The following is a 17,634-nucleotide window of genomic DNA, read 5'->3' on the forward strand; positions in this document are numbered from 1 at the left end:
TAACTGGCCCAGCTGCTTCTCTTCATAATTGTTAGATTAATAATACATAACAAAGTAGAGGGAGGCAGGCCAGCCAAACCCGATCCGGCAGGGGGAGAGTTCTAAGCCCGAAAAAGCTACCTCTCCTTATGACCTGTCTCTCTTAGTTACGCTGTTATAGTTACGCTGTTATAGTTCTAGACTGCCGGGGGACTTCCTTCCTTCCTTTGACACACTGAGCTGCTCTCTCCTCTCCCTTTCTATTACTATTACAATTACTATTAGTGTGTATCCCGTCCCAGAAATGCTTGTTACTAATCCTAGCTTCTGGGGAGTTTACTCCCCAGAGTCCTTATGTTTTTTCCCCCAGCGTATTTCCTTGGAGAACGTTGGCACCAAGATCCTGGTTCCAGCTGTCGCCGTGGTCCTGCTGCACTCCCTGCTGAGCTCAGCGGTGCCCTGCAATGTCATGCTGCGTCCTGCTGAATCCTGCTGCTTCCTGCTGAACGCTGCAGCTTCCCGCTACATCCAGTCACTGTTCCATTATTAATGTGACTATTATCGCCACTGTTCATCACACCCCCAACCGGCCCGTCAGACACCGCCTACCAAGAGCCTGGGTCTGTCCGAGGTTTCTTCCCAAGAGGGAGTTTTTCCTCGCCACTGTCGCACTGCTTGCTCTTGAGGGAATTACTGTAATTGTTGGGGCTTTGTAAATTATAGAGTGTGGTCTAGACCTACTCTATCTGTAAAGTGTCTCGAGATAACCTATGTTATGATTTGATACTATAAATAAAATTGAATTTAACGACATGCAGCAAAGGGCCGCAGGTCGGAATCGAAGCCGTGGCTGCTATGGTGAGGACTGAGCCTCTGTATATGGGGGGCAGGTCCTCAGGCGACTTGTGTTTAAAACTATTTGTTTTGTTGGAAAATTATACAGTGAAAAGTTTGGAAAGATCAACACATCGTCAAATTTGACAGCGATAATGCTACTATTGTATGCTTGTTGAACAGCATGTAAAACATTTCTACATACCAGTTCTAGCTGCGATGAGATGCGTTGTACGACTGGGATCTTGAGAGCTGAGAACCAGGTTCTTGCTAATCTTGGCCCCCAGTGCTTTGGCGTGGTAGAACTCCCGGGTTCTCTCCATGGGGTAGTTGGTCGGGTACAGGCCACTGAACACGATCGTCGTGCCCTCCAGCGTCTTGCTTTTCAGCTCCGGGGCAATCTTGCGAATGTCCGGCATTTCCGAGGTCTCCTTCTTCAGGTAGGCCGCGTACCTGGCGTAGTACTCTGCGTGGATCCTTTCCAGCACTTCCTCCAGGTAGATCAGGTGATCGTCCTGGTCGATATCCGCTTCTTCTTCTTCTTCTTCCTCCTCCTCCTCCTCCATGCTCTGGTCCAGCAGCTCCTCGCCCATGGTCACCCCAGATTGTTCGCTGTTCTGGGACTCCGTTTCTGGCTCTCTCCTATCCGAGCAGCCGTTCCCCAGCTCGGGGTCCGGGAGAAGAACTCCTGAAGGTTCTGCTGCGTCCGAACCGGTTTGTGCTTCACTCGGGCCTTTACCGCCCCCTTCCTTTGGCCCGTCCCCGGGCTCTTGCGTGACTCCTTCCTGCCCGGACTTCTTCGCCTGGCGAGACTTGGCCTCACTGTCACTCACGGGTGAGGGTGGCTTTTCTGTGACGGAGTCATTGTCACTGTCACTGGAAAGGTCAAAGTCCAAGTTGTTGGACCCGTGGCTCGGCGCCGATGAGTTTGCGCTGTCCTGCGCCTCGTGTGCCGCCAGCATCCTGTTGCTATCGTCTTCCTTAGCGTTTGTTCGGTCGCCCGCCTGAGCTTCGGAGTTTCCTTTGCCGCATCCCGATTCATCCTCCACAACCCCCGTGGGATGCGTCCGTTCATTTGTCGGTACTTCCTGAGAGGACTGAGACGCCGTGGTCTCTTCGATTCCAGAAACGTTCTGGTCTTTGGCCCTTTTACTGGGGCCGTTATTTTGCTCGTCGCCACCGAGCGTCCCTGCTGGTTCGGCGCTCTCCGCTGGTCGACTGGGCGGGCCTCCTGCTGGAAGAAGACAAAGCAGTTAGGCAGCATTCAGGGACACGTGCATCAGAACCAACAGGAGACGGTAAGAAAGGGTTCTGGCGTCAACCGGGCCAATTTACATCAATAACTATGAAATCATTTATCCCATGACATTGATCATTTATTCAAAAAATTATTAACTCAACTGATTATCATAAAATGTTATTTTATCCTTTTTATTTTCATACCAACAGAGTTTTATATGACTTCAATTCATTTCACAATGTTTTTTTGTTCTTCAAAAGTCTGCCTTTATTTCATAATGGATTTTTGCAGTTATAGTTATGGCCCTTTTCACCCTGTACTTAGCATTTATACATTCTGGGAGGTCTGTGATCCTGTGATTATAAAACCTCTTAGTAATAACCTTACTAACACTTCACACGAGTGCACTCCACCCAGGGGATAACCCAGTTTGGGGAAGAGCTGCCCTGGCTGCCCGTGCTGGCATCAAGTCTTGGTGTAGAATCTTCCTCTAAGGGAAATCTAAGTCCTCTGGGTCATTCCGGTGCAAGTGACTGTTTGAGCGTGGAATCAAATTCTCAAGCGATGACCTGTCAACAGCACAGAGTAATCCACAAGACAAGTGGTACTGATGCTGAGAAAGTCAAACTTGACAAATAAGAAGAATTATGATTTTTTGGAGGCAAAGCATCCTCTAATTTTTGAATGACATAGAAAGCTGTACTGTAGACTCTGCACTACATATACTTCCATCAGTGATATTAAGTGGAGTGTACTGTATGGCTTGGAACCACTGAGCTGGATTCACAGGAGAGGGCAGCTAAATAGTTTGAGGAAGCAGTGCACGGAGAGCAGGCACGGGCCAGTGGACACCCTTTAGAATGTACTAGGGGTGGGGAAAAAAAATCGGCATAGTATAGTATCGCGACATTTTCCGTGGCAATAATGTATCGATACACAGACGCCAAGTATCGATCTTTTACTATATATGTGTTGGTCAGTTTGTCTGCTTGACAATCCCATTTTGCAGCAATAAAATTGACGTGAGATGAACAAACAGAGAAATGTATCTTTTGAGATAAAACAGATGTTGACAAAGTTTCCTTTTGGGGACGTCATTTGAAACTGGGAAAAATTTCAAGTTGGACAAAAAGGTAAGAAATTGCAATATCATCGCAGAATATTGCAATATGTTTAAAATCGCAATAATATCGTATCGTGACATAAGTATCGGGATGATATTGTATCGTGAGCAGAGGTGTCAAGTAACGAAGTACAAATACTTCGTTACCTTACTTAAGTAGAAATTTTGGGTATCTATACTTTACTGGAGTAATTATATTACAGCATACTTTTTACTTCTACTCCTTACATTTTCACGGAATTATCTGTACTTTCTACTCCTTACATTTTAAAAATAGCCTCGTTACTCATATTTCAGTTCGGCTTGTTTTCATTCCGGCTCGTCAGTCATCGTTCAAACACACACACACAAAAACCCTATCCAGATAAATCGCTCCATCCGGATAGAGTGAATGTGATTGTGGTTGGATGAGAAGTACAAACATAGTCATTCCGACACCCTATTGGTTTGTACGCGATCCATCAAACCTGCACAGACCCGGTGCTTTAACGACCGTTATCTACCGGACCGAATAGCAACGCGGATTTAGGTGCCTTATTTCGGTGCCACTTAGATGCCTGCGCTTCTCTCTGATGCTCTGAAAACGGACGTTAGAGGGAACTGAAACATCACCGCACGGGACGCTAGTTAACACTACAGTTGGCAGCAGCTAACGTTAGCCTACGGTTAGCTAGCAGCTGGAGTAAACACGGTTAAAACGGACAGCTAAACGGTGTAAAGTGTGTCTGTATTTCACTGGAGAGGATTGTAACACCAGACTGTAGCTGCCATTGTCTGATAAACACAGAAGAGATGTGTCACCTTTTTCAGCCCTTCTGAGTTTGCAGGTATGATTTTAATATAACATTATTATAGTCATATGATTTTGTCCTAACGTTTTGGGGTTAAGCTGTTGTCCTTAATGGCATTGTTTCCCCCTTACATCAGGGGTCTTGAACGTTTTTTAAGCCAAGGATCCCTTAACTTAAAGTGAGATGTAGCAGGGACCCCCTACTACATATTGTATGAAATTAAGTTGCATATTAAACTGGGCCTACAATAACTGTTAGGGCAACCTAAAGCCTTCTTACATACCCTTTTTTCATAAGCCATTAAAATATTAATTGTTGGCATGATTTTATAAATCATATTTTAATGTTACATACTGTATGTGACATACTGTATGTGGCACAGTAAATCTAGGATTAACTGTATCTGTGGGCTGATATCTTAGTGACTACCTTACCTATAGGCCAGTAAGCTTATCATCAGTGGGAATTTATATTTGCTAATAATATGTTGGAATTATGTTAAGGCATTTTAATTTTAAAAGACTCAAAGATAATAAAAAGACTCAAAAATTTACAATAATTTGGAGGGCCCCTGCAATGACTTTGAGGACCCCTTGTTGAAGATCTCTGCCTTACATTACTTTTATACTTTAAGTAGTTTTGAAACCAGTACTTTTACACTTTTACTTAAGTAAAAAGCTTGAGTTGATACTTCAACTTCTACAAAAGTCTTTTCAAACCCTAGTATCTATACTTCTACTTGAGTAATGAATGTGAATACTTTGGACACCTCTGATCGTGAGGCCTCTGGTACTTCCCACCCCTAGTATGTAAGAATGCACTAAATCAGATTTGCGCAAAACTTTTCGACAGTGCTTAATAAATCCTCAAAAACAATGAACTTTAGACTTCCATTGTTTGCCGCATCTGAATGTGAAGAGTGGCTGACAATCTACAGGATAGGTTTGGGCATCGAGAACCGAATCCTACTTGGAATCGTTTCAAAAATTACGATTCCATCGGAATCGTTTCTTTATTGGAATCGTTCGGAGGATTTGGTTTCAAATCTTATCATGGGTTCCAAAATTAAAATGCACAAGTTTTGGTTTCTGTAGCGGCCAGGTGCTTGTTGTAGTCATTGATACAGTGTGTGATATCACATTTCATACAGTGGTGTAGTCTACGTGATACGCAGGTATATACGCAGTATACCCACTAAGAAAGCTCCAGGATTTCCATATACCCACTTAAAAAATGTGCAATGGCACGTAACAACATACTTTCCATTATAATTTTGGTTTATTTTGAAAGGTCATTTTTTTCTTCTTCATATAGGCTAAATAAAAAGGTATTTCCACCATAAATTGATACATAAAAGTGTGTATGAATCAGTGTTTCCTTTAGGATTTTCTTTAGCAGTGGGGGGTAGGTCCGAACTGACAACTTAAGTTATACAACTTACAGTTCTCAAGGACGTACACACACGATCTCAACTGGCTTTTCATCCGGACAGCGTCTCTTTTTCCTTTCTCCCTTTTTTTGTGTGTGAAGCGCATGTCCGCGCTATTCTCCGACATGCACTCTAACAATGCAGCCCTATTTCTGATACCGTGGGGGGCAGAAATGTTGTCGTGGTGGGCTGCCATGGTCAAATCAACAGAGGAAACACTGAGAATGCAGGAAATGAAGTCTTCGATGCTCAAAAAAAATCATTTTATTTCAAAATGTATGTTTTGTATTACCTTTAAAACTCTGCGTTATTAATAAATGAACCGGTATCTTTATTTTATAATGTTTTTGTTTCAGAAAATACAAGTGCAACTCTAAATAGTATTTTTTTTTTTAATACTAAATCTAAAAAGACAGAATTGCTCATTTAGTCAAATCCTTCATGCAAATGTCTGTATGTTGTTGTCCATGTGATGGAGATTACTAGAACCTGTCTACTTAAACGATTTGACTTGCAAAGCAGCAAGAGAAGAGAATTGCTTGAGAGAAAAAAAAAAAAAAAAAAGAAATCATGTCCCGGGTTCGTATTTGCATTGGACCAAATCTGCTTTGGGCAAACGCTCTATTCTTTTCTCAAAAGTAGCAACAAAAAAAAGGCCCATTACGGAGCCTGGCAGCTGTTGTAACATGGGCTCAGTACAACCATGAGTTATCACTAATTGATGTGACAGCTTGAGAGTGGGTGTAAATGAGGGGGTCCGACAAAAGTCCCCAAGGAGACACACTGGCTGGCTCCAAACAGCTTGTTTCCTGCTATGATAATGAAGAAAATAACACCGTGTCTTTGAGAGGATTCCCTATAGGACTTCATCGCAGAGGGACATACTGTATGGTGGGGAAAGTATTGGAGCCCTTTAGGACAGTCTATTATTGTTTATTGAGGGGTCCCTTTGACTAACGATGAGGTTGGTGGATAGAAAGGTGTAGGCTCATCACGTAAACTCCAGGACGCTGGCTGAACATGAATGCAGTGTTGATGAGTATTCATTGTTTGGGTCCAGGCTGAGTGACTCTCTATAATAAATTAAATTATATGACCAAGGAACCTAATAGTTATCATTTGCCTAATATATAGCAAGTCTGTCAGTCTGTCAGCGGGACCATATAAACAGAAAATAGTTAGGTGAATCATTAGTAAAAAAAAAAAAAAAAAAAAAAAAAAAAGAATTAAACATTTTTTTTGTTCAATATTGATTCTAGGTAAAAGAATATATTTTTTTTTAAATGCCGCAAAATAAAAAATATCACAATACAAACGTTTGTCGATTTTTTTTTCACCCTTAACGCATAATCAAATAATAATGTTATAAATTGCATTAATTTATTTTTTTTTTTTTAAAATTTGGGGCTTTTCCGCCTTAATTTTGACAGAACAGCTTGGTGAGAAAGGGGAGAGAGAGAGAAGGGGGAGATATGCAGGAACTAGGGCTGGGCAATATGGAGAAAATCAAATATCCCTATATTTTTGACCAAATACCTCAATATCGATGCCGCAACAATATTGTAGTGTTGACTTTTGGTGCTTTCACAAAATATTAACACAATGTGATTTTTGATAAATAATCATCAGTAATGTGGATACAATGACTAAGTGGGTAAAGGCAAATAATAGAACAGTTACAACAGTCTGATAATTTCAGAGAATGACATCACTTTACTGTAATGCAGCCTTTAAAACCAGGAAAAGACATTACTTGTGTCATATCACGATATTAAGATATCCAAAATCTAAGACGATAGCTAGTCTCATATCACGATATCGATATATTATTGACATATTGCCCAGCTCTAGCAGGAACTCGTCACAGGTCGGAATCGAATTCCGGACCTCTGCGTCGAGGCATAAGCCTCTCAGTATATGTACCCGGCCAGATTTCATTGCATTTTTAAACAGTCTGCACCAGAATTGGTCCTATCGCAAATTCTCCTGGTCAGTGAGATACAGCACAGAGAACGCTGTGCCTCTATTTCCAGCTATGTACTGGACTGTGTAACAGTCATCATTAGCACTATGAACCCAGGAGAGCAGCCAAAGTTCAGTGAAGCCACTGGACTGACTTGCTTGCTTACAGCTAAAAGTGCCTCTCCCAGGGGAATGTGCACAGTAATGGAAACCACTCACTGGACAGGGCATGCTTGTCCATTTGCCACTCAGTGTTGCATAAACTGTCAGCTATTTTTTTCGTTACAGGGTCTTTCAACGAATGCGTCATGTTATTAAAAGGGCAACTTTGGGTTTTTTTACAACCCGGATCCTATTTTCCCACGTTTTTGTTGTGTCCAAGTGACTGATGGGAACGACAATCTTGGAAATTGGTCGTGTGTAGAGCAAGGGCGCTGCCGGTTACAGTGTTCTCGCTCAACACTGGACCAACTTCAAAGACTTTTGTTCACATTAGTCACTTAGACACCAATGCATTGGGGGAAATGGGGTCCAGGTTGAAAAATGCCGAAATGACCCTTTAATAATAATAATAAAAAAAAGACGTGCGGGCACTGTACCTTTCTTTGCCATCTGAGCTTCCCGTGATCCAGGGGGAGCGTTGATGTCCCCTGTGCCCTGGAAGTAGATGTATTTCTTCACCGTGATGAGGTTAGGTGCAAACTTCCACACGTCCTCTCGGTCGTCGATTATGGAGACCATGGAGTCACCACAGGGGAAGAGATTCCTGTCAGGAAAACCACAAGACACGAGCTGAACCTTTTTGACATAGGCTACACTACCGGTCAAAAGTTTGGGGTCACTTAGAAATTTCCATTCCACTCCATTATAGACAGAATACCAGCTGAGATCAGTGGCATTGTTTTTTTTTTTTAACCAGGGCAGTTTTCAGATTACATTATGTGTTTACATAATTGAAAAAAGGGTTCCCCAATGTTTTCTCAGTTAGCCTTTTAAAATGATATCAGATTAGTAAACAGAATGTGCCTTTGGAACATTGGATGAATGATTGCTGATAATGGGCAATGTAGATATTGCATTAAAGATCAGCCACTTCTTTCTACAACAGTCGAGAACCCTTTTGCAATTATGTAAGCACATAACGTGATCTGAAAACTGCTGCCCTGATTAAAAAAAAACAATGCAACTGATCTCCGCTGGTATTCGGTCTATAATGGAGTGGAATGGAAATTTCTAAGTGACCCCAAACTTTTGAACGGTAGTATATGTCCAAAGGTCCCCCCCCCCCAGATAAACACTGTGAGGCTGGTATTTATCTCTCTTCGATTGTAGCACTCTTGTAGTGACTTTGCTATGAATCAAAAATAAGGGGCACTTCAATCAGTCCATTTTTCTTTTCAAGATGTCACCGACCACCATTCATTACTAACACAGAGAGAGAATAATTGATCTTTACTCGTCGTGCTCGTCTACAGTCACTAACAATACAGAAAGGTTGTTCATGATACAAATGGGTGCAGAAACTGAGAAACAATTTGGAGGAATTCACTGCTGCCAACAGGCAGCGTGGATCATACGCTTAAATCCACCAAACGGTCCCATCAATACCTTGTAAGAAACCCAAAATGAGACACACGCAAGTTTTATCCATACAAAAAGTCTATTTTTGCTTTAAAACAAAGCAGAGTTAAATAATGGGTTACACTTTCCTTGAAGGTATCTACATTAGAGTGGCATGACACTGTCATGAACGTGACAACATTATAAACAAGTCATAAACGTTTATGACATAACGCTTCTTCTTTGTCATGACAAGTTAGGGTTAGGGTTCATGTGTTCATGACAGTGTCATGTCACTCTTATGTAGATACCTTCAGGTAAAGTGTTACCAAATAATGTCTAGGGAGTGGATGGGTGCAGGGTAGCAGAAGGCAATTCCCACCTAAGATTCCCCGTCTTGGAGAAAGGGTCGATGCATTCATCTCTGGAAAGGATCCGATGAGAGAAAAGCTTCTTTTCAGGATCCAGAAAGCCTTTAAAAAAAAAAAGAAAAAAAGATGGAAATATGAGGAAAAGAAGAAGAAAAAGAAAGCCAATTAAGCGGTATCTGAAGACTGAAGTCATAAACTTCCTCTCCAAGGTCGCGGTAGGTAGTTCACTTGTATTGAAAAGATACAGAATGCCACAGCACTTGCAACAAAGTATGCTATTTTATTTCCACACCATTTCTAGGAAACATTAACAAAACTATCCAGCTACAAAGAAAATAGCCTATTCTCTTATCTGAACCGTGTCACTACCTTTTACCTCAGTATCTTCTCATTCAATCAAGCGTTGAAAACTTTCTCACTCTTTCTTACTATGTCTGAGAAGAAATGCATAGATTGATTTAAAGTGCTCATATTATGCTTTATGGCTTTTCCCCTTTCCTTTGTGTTCTATATCTTTTTTTGTGCACGTTATAGGTTTACAAAGTGAAAAAGCCCAAAGTCCCCCCCCAAAGGGACTTACCATCTCCAATAGAAAACACTGTTCACAAACTGCTCCAAACAGCTCTATTGTAGTCCAGCCTTTACTTCAGAGACAAACGTGCGTCACTTTGGAACACACCTTATAATGCTCGCCTAGCTGCTAGTGTGGCACGCCCTCATACTCTGCTTCTGACTGGCTAGCAGTCCTTACCTAGCTACTGCGCATGTGCGACTCCCAACAAAGATGGAACAGAAGTGTGATGCCTCACTCTGTAGCTAAAACAGAGAGCTCAACACACAGGGTGAAAAGAGGAGCTGCAGCAATGTGCAGTACAACAAAAAATATGGTGTTTTGTTTTAAAATCAAACCATGTAAACCTATTCTGATATAACCTCTAAATACAACTATCTACCTGAAAATAAGCATAAAGCACTTTAAACCTTGGCTGGGGTTAGTATGACCTACCCTGGCTGAACAAGACGGCACAGAGTCTCCCTTTTAACCACTCAGCAGAAGCTGTCAATAGCTGGAGCACTGCTGGGGAACATGCAGACCTCCCTGCATCAGGACCAGTAGTCAAATCCAATTCAAAATGCATTAAACATTCATCATATGGAGGCAGAACCGTACCGTGCCAAAGCTGCTTCTATTAAATACAGTATAATGAAAGATTGCACCCTGAATACCAAAACACAGCATATAAAACAAACTACCTACACTTCAATATAACCCGGCATTAAATCATAACTGAAATATTTTCACCTAAAAAGGAAACCAACACCAGTCAGCTACCAGCCAAATGCTGCTTAAAACTAGGCTACATTTGGAAGGGCTGTCCAGTGTACCTGCAGATTTAGCAAGTGCCCGCCCAAAGTCTTAATGCAATACATTAACTGGCTTAAATGTAGCACCCCTGCTGCCTACAAATGACACAGAGAGATATTAGATGCACAACAGTGAGCCAGCATAACAGCAGCTGGAACACAAAACATGAGCAGACACCTCCCTCTTATGGCCACAACCAGGCGGTACAAGTAGAAGCATTCTGGATTCATGTAATCAGCAATTATAATGTGTGTGTGTGTGTGTGTGTGTAGGGGGGGTGCTGTACAATGTCAGGGAATGAGTCCCTTACCAGCGATGGTGTGTGCGTAAAGGCGGCTCCCGAACGTGAAGACGTGCAACTCGTAGAGTTTGGCGATTTTCTCCAGGAAAGCCTTGCAGTGTGGGCGCAGTCGCGTGTGGAGCATGGGCTCTCCTCGGCCGAGCTGGAAGTGGAAAATGCCCTGGTGGACGTGACAAAGAGCGTTAACTATGACACGGTGCGGTGAATGCACGGATTTAGGTCTCAGCATCTGCTCTCTGAGGAAGATTTTGAATAAGAACGTCAATGATAAAAAGGCTGAAAACTGTCAATGCAAAGTACCTTCCAGAAATGACTACTAGGTCTAGTTTCTAATGGCAAACGGGGAGTAACCTTTACCCTAAAGTGTGCAAATTACAGCACGTACTTACACAGTCATTTGTCATGAGGCTTTGACATCACTGCACTGGCAGACAGCCCTTTGATCTAGCTCAGAAGAATCATCCTGAAAACAATTCCTGTCCTCCATATTATGTTAGAGCAGAAACTCGTCAGAAACCAAAGTATTCATAGCTGTTCCCAATCGCCAATCGAAAGCAGAGTGAAAAGCCGAGTGGCATAGAGAGAGAAAAAGGCATGATACACGTTTAAATATGGGGAAAACAAGACTTTCACAACGTCTCTGTTGTTTTTGAACTTTACTCATGTGCGAAAGGGGCTCTGTTTCACCAAAAAAAAAGTCTTATTAAATGCTTTAAGTGATATCTGGTTGCAAATATGAAGTTAACTATCAAAGAAATCACAAACTCAAGTACAGGGAGACATCAGACTACTGCATACAATCAATACATGTTTACATTTTAATGTAAAATTCCATGTTCTGTTATCTATTAACAGATGTGGGGGTGGCAGTAGCTCAGTCTGTAGGGAGGTAGGTTAGGAACCGGAGCGTCGCAGGTTCGAGTCCCCGTACAGACCGAAGTACAGAGTGTGGACTGGTAGCTGTTTGTGTCTAAGTGACTGATGGGAACAACAATCTTTGACATTGGTCCAGTATTAAGCAAGATCGCTGGCGTGTCTGACATCATTATTGAGAGGATTTCTAAGATCGTCGACCTTTCTGTTGAAGAGTAAGATCTTTTTTTTTTAAATATTAAAAAGTTCGCTAAACCCACCAGACTCCATGTAAATAAATAGTAATATTAAAAATGTTAAAATACACTTCATTCAGAGTCGACAGAAACAAAATAAAACGATGAAAAGCCGTTTTGGGTTGTCTTTCCACTTTTCCAATCACCACAATTCTAGTTTTGGTTGAAATAAACACAAAGTTTACCGATTTACATGTGAAAATATGTTGGCTCTATATATGCTAAAAGTATTGCTTTTTTAAATGGAGTCTGGTGGGTTTAGCACTAGCGACCTCAGAGCAGTTTCTGGTTAAACAGAAAGGTCTCAAAGAGGTTTTAAAGGTCTATCTCCATGTGTCAGACACTTAGAATATTGATCTGAGCCTGTCAGTGGTAAAACGAGCACTTTTGTGAAGGTAAATACAACATGGATAATTGCCTTATTAACTTACATTGTAGCTTGTTTCGCCATCGCGATCTTGCTTAATACTGGACCAATGTCAAAGATCGTTGTTCCCATCAGTCACTCAGACACAAAAACATCGGGAAATAGGGTCCAGGTTGAAAAAAAACAAAACGGTAGTTACTCTTCAAGACCTTAGCTAATGTTGGCAATTAATTGCGGTTTACCAAAGCAACCGCGATTATTTAAAAGAATTGACAAGTAGACAATTATGTAATAATTGTTACAGGCCTAGATATGATGGAATAATACCTTATTGGACATACGCTGGCAGTGCTGTTCAGTGGTGTGGATCAGCGTTTGGTCCAGGTCCACCATCAGGACCAGCTTTCTGTTCCGGTGGAGTCTCTGCTGGTCTTCTCTGCCCAGCTGCTCCGCTTGCTGTTGGGAGGGAATAGAATGAATGGAATATCCTGGGCCACCACCACTTGATGTTTTTTGAATGACAATTGTTAATGCATAATTAACAATTGTGTTAATAAATTAACAGTTTTTTGTGTGCCCTGGGTATTTAGCTGCATGTAATTGTCCTGACAGGATAATACATTTGAATTGGATTGAATTAAATTAAACTAGCCCTGGAATGCAACCTACTATTAGGGGCTAGAAAGTTAGCACTGGCCTTGATTTTGGATGAAAGAAAAAAAAAAACATCTACCTTTGATATGGTCAAATATTTTCCAGTGTTTGATTACATATTCATTGCATAGTTTAAACTGGTTGTCTATGGAAACCTAGACCTAAACAGACGCTTATTATTCATGACTGTGGAATTATCATTTTGTTTCAGCGGAGAGTTGTGTGTTCTAAATACTCTAACAAGATTTTCCACCCCAAAATTCTTGACATTCCTCGGGAAACGTTGAGCATTTGTTCAATTTGAAGATATAAAATGTCGCAAGGGTGTGTGGGGTGGGGGGGGGCACAGTGCTTCCAATAGGAATGCCCACACAGATATCTTAGAATAGGATGAATATGAAGTATATGTGCCCTACTAGCCCAGTCTTCCACGCATCTCCATCATATGACTCACCTCGGAGCTGACCATCAGCTCAGGGACACTGTGCACCATGGAGACGGTTGCTGTGGAGATAGGAGTTTGCTGGTTCCCATTTGTGCTCTGCAGCCTTAGAAAGGGAGAAAGAAAAAAAGAAAAAAACGTTGGGAGTCATGCATTTTGTGCATCTCTTGGGTCCTTGAACATATTGTGACTGAGTAGAACGACTTAGCAGCAGTTAGCACGAACAACACTACAATTGGCAAAATATTTGGTTCATTGCTGTTTTACAGTTTTAAGCTACTTTTAGACTGACTTTTTTTTTTTGGTCTATTAATACATAAAACATGTTATCAAATGACATGCAAGAATGATTCCCAGCTGTTCAACAGTTCAGTGCCAGTCTCATCATGGATCCTCACAATGCAAACTTTGAGGGGTTGACCGTCATAAACAACTCAAGCTAAAACTTTAACAGCACTTTGTTTCTTTACATCAATAATCTACAATAATGTAGCTTGTCTCGGGTTCTAACTTACAGCTGTACATTTCACATCTTCATCTGACTGAAAGTAAGGAGAGGGCAGAAGGTGAGCACACGATTTATGCCCTGAGTTGTTCTCAGCTCTAACTGTCTGATCTCTGGTGCCACCTGATGGTTTCAAATAATACAGAATCCACTCACCTAAAGGATTATTAGGAACTCCTGTTAATTTTCCTGTTAATGTTAATTATCTAATCAACCAGTCACATGGCAGCTGCTTCAATGCATTTATATGTGTGGTCCAAGTCTAGACAAACAATCTCCTGAACTCCAAAATGAATGACAGAATGGGAAAGAAAGGTGATCTATCTATCTATCTATCTATCTATCTATCTATCTATCTATCTATCTATATATAAAGCATTTGTAACTGACTTTTACATTATTTCGGTAGAGATGTTTTGCTATCAGGTCAGCGAACTGTGTGGGGTCAGCGAGTAAGCAAATCAGATCACGGTTATCCTTAACAATGAACAGGAAATTGAAAAACATATACATGTATAAAAATGTTACAGTGTGTGCATGCCCTTACTGAGTCAGGTCCTGGCCACATTCAGCACATAAACCCTTCATTACTATCGGATGGCTGCATTCTTCTACCCGGACAATGACACCTCTGAAAAAAAGAAAAAACACAATGTTGGTGTAAGTAACTTTTCGGTAAACCAGTAATAGTGCTTTAGTTCCATCTTTTGGCGAGATTTTCATGTTACAGACATTTGGTTCGTAGCATGTGAGGCCTCGGTATGAATCAAGTTTATCAGCTGTTACATGTTTTAACACGTGTATCACAGATTAGCGATGAGCCTCAAAACTATATGTTTAATGTTGGGTTTTTAATAGAGAGTAAGTTGTAAATCCAGTCAACTAAATATGCCTGTATTTATTTACAATAATAAACTTTATATAATAAAAGCTTGGTACACAGCTGTTTTGCTTTGTATCTAAATAAGACACTACAGTTATATATTTTTTAAACTTTTTCAAATAGCTAACCTTTTTGCTATTCTGTGAAATTACTTTGTTACTTCACTTATGCAAATCTTCCACAGACTAAATCATTTCTGTCCCATCTAATTTTTAAAAGCAGTCACTATTACACCGTTTTTATATTACTTCTTTCTGAGGGGAAAATGCTGTCACAACAAGCAGCATGGAGGAGTAGGAGTATCCAAGGAACACTTGAAGGCAACACCACTTCTCTCACAGGCGTGACAGCCAAATCGTTCTAAGTTTTGAATCAGAGATGTAGCTAATGCTTATGGATATTGGAGGAATGTCACCGTAGACAAAGATGTGCTAAGCAGCTGCTGAAAAATACATCTCCTGTTATTCTGAAATAATAGGCGAGCAAGCAGAGGCAGGCGTTAAAACGGCTAGCTGGTTCAAATTCAGTGGGACAACAGAGGCCGCCTCGGGCCATTCTTCTACCTGTCAACCTACACAGCCTGTACACATCCCATGCACGCGAGAGCGAGACAACACTCCACGTGGTTGTGCCTTCAAAATAAAAGCGTTAAGATGTTTTACTTGCGAGCGTGACTGAAAGCACATTAAACAAACAATTAAGAATCCGTGTAACGTTGGATACAATTTTGCTTACAATTGGGTTGCATCTCCACTTTAATTGCAACTGCTTAAAATGCCCATAAACTACTATCTAAAAGAATACACCTTTATTTTGAAAGTGCTGGCCAAAAAGGCTGCTTGTTTGTTTTGACTGACTTGACGCTGGTGCGAGCAAACGCTGCGAGTGGTGTTTCGAGTACGGCTAGCAAAACAAGCTAACGGTACTTAGCACTTGTAGCAATGTTAACTCGTTAGCTAGCTAACGTTACGCTGCAGGTGAAGCCCTTGGCTGGCAAAGAGATACCAAAAGTACAGCTGACATGCTGCCTGTAACGTTAGCCATTCCAGCAGGCAGGGAGCAGGTCAGCAACACATTAGCTAGCAGAGTGACTCACCCGGGAGGTATAACTTGTCCAAGTTGACAGCAAAGCTCCTTGACTACTCCAGCTCGGTCCGATTTCACCTTTTTCTCCGGTAGCCTGGCAGCCTCTGTCCCTTTCTCTTGAGATATAGGAGCGCACAGTGCTAGCACGGAGTCCAAGTTAACAAGAGAACCGGGTTTGACTTTCCACTCTAAGAGCCGTAGAGGGAGAGCCCCGCTCGGCCAGCAGATATCTGCCACCTGCATCGCGGGGCCCTCCGATGCTGCACCACCGCCAGAATCTGCAGGATCCTCCATCTGCCCCGCACTCTACAAAAAAAAACACTTTAGTTTTCAGCAACGGTCCACTCAAAACGTATCCACTGGATCTCACAACTGCCCGTGTGTAATTAAAACCCACAAACCACGAGCATCAAGGAAAATTAAAAAGAAATGTGCTGCCGATTTAAACACAGTAGCTTCCAGTCAGCTACGTTCGCTCTTCCCGCCCGTAAACAGGAAAACGCAACACTGCAGCGACACGGGTCGCGATATTACAAATCCCACTATGGCCACGCCAAGACCCGCCCTTCAATAGCGTTCACACACTACTATTGGCCAGGCGTCCATGCTTACATGTACAGGTCATATCCCCTGACCAATCCCATAACCCTAACCTTAACCACTCGAGGTGAAATGCCTGCTTCGTAGGGCGGGTCTTGGCGTGGCCATAGTGGGATTCGTAATTTTGCACACGGGTCCACGGGTCACTACAGCATCCGGTAGTAGACCACGCAGCCAGCTAGATGAAAAAATTCAACATATATTTCAAAATAAAATACCCTAATGAAATAGCGCAATATATGGTTTATTGAAACGTTTTAAAAAACTAGTTCACTATACGTTTTTTTTTATTTTTTTTTATCTCTGATTATGTTTAGTGCTTTCTGTTAAAGCTATTGCCCGCATATCTGTTTCTTTTTGGTGAGTAATTTCACAACCTTCTAAATGCCAATCCAAGTTTACGGTTTCTACTGACAACAACGCACAAGCGACACTAGGCACAAAACAAACGGGTTGTAAGTTATAATAAAGTATCATATTATTAACTCAAATCCCTACAAAATTTTGTAATAAATGACAAAATCCACTCAAGCCATCCTAGCACTTTAACATTACTTGTTTGTCTTTGTTAAACTTTCCATAAGCTTGAGATATTAAGGACCGTACGGAACCCAGAGACCTACATGATGTAAGATGATGTAACAGTGACAGACAGACAGACATGATCTAATTAACACAATAAGCTGCAGAGTACATTCGCGAATACATCAAAACATCAGCATACTTTTACTTCTTTTTTTTAAAAACTCAACACTATCAATCAATTAACTTCATAGGTAGAAGTTGGGATGTAAAGTTGGAGGACAAGACACGAATAAGTAAATAATAGGACAAGGGCATATTGCTCAAACGAAAGCTCGAACCACTCCGTATAATCAGTGACGTACCATTTCGGTACCTCCTACCAGAGAGTGCACCATCAAGATGAATCTCTGCCCAGTCCGCATGTCCACCTACTAAAAAGCGTAACTCTTGCCAAAATGCAACCTAGGGTCTTTTTTGTGAATATACATGAGTCAACCTTTCGTTTAA

General features: G+C 41.5%; 1 protein-coding gene across 4 annotated transcripts in view; it reads right to left on the reverse strand.

The window, feature by feature from the left end:
- Positions 1–17,634, reverse strand: part of ctdp1 (CTD (carboxy-terminal domain, RNA polymerase II, polypeptide A) phosphatase, subunit 1) — a 110,814-nt gene that overhangs the window by 89,202 nt on the left and 3,978 nt on the right. For 2 of the 4 annotated variants that reach the window (XM_028598324.1, XM_028598325.1), the window contains exons 2-9: positions 16,013–16,308; positions 14,581–14,664; positions 13,541–13,634; positions 12,760–12,888; positions 10,966–11,116; positions 9,301–9,391; positions 7,958–8,124; positions 1,019–2,047 (exon numbers count right to left, since the gene is read on the reverse strand). In XM_028598324.1, the coding sequence (XP_028454125.1) occupies positions 1,019–2,047; positions 7,958–8,124; positions 9,301–9,391; positions 10,966–11,116; positions 12,760–12,888; positions 13,541–13,634; positions 14,581–14,664; positions 16,013–16,296 (2,029 nt within the window). In that variant the 5' untranslated portion in view covers positions 16,297–16,308. Of the gene's footprint in view, positions 1–1,018; positions 2,048–7,957; positions 8,125–9,300; positions 9,392–10,965; positions 11,117–12,759; positions 12,889–13,540; positions 13,635–14,580; positions 14,665–16,012; positions 16,309–17,489; positions 17,565–17,634 lie in introns of those variants that run through there. The other 2 variants (XM_028598322.1, XM_028598321.1) reach the window with 2 other exon arrangements.

This window comes from Perca flavescens, chromosome 14 (assembly GCF_004354835.1).
Source record: "Perca flavescens isolate YP-PL-M2 chromosome 14, PFLA_1.0, whole genome shotgun sequence".
Lineage (NCBI taxonomy): Eukaryota > Metazoa > Chordata > Actinopteri > Perciformes > Percidae > Perca > Perca flavescens.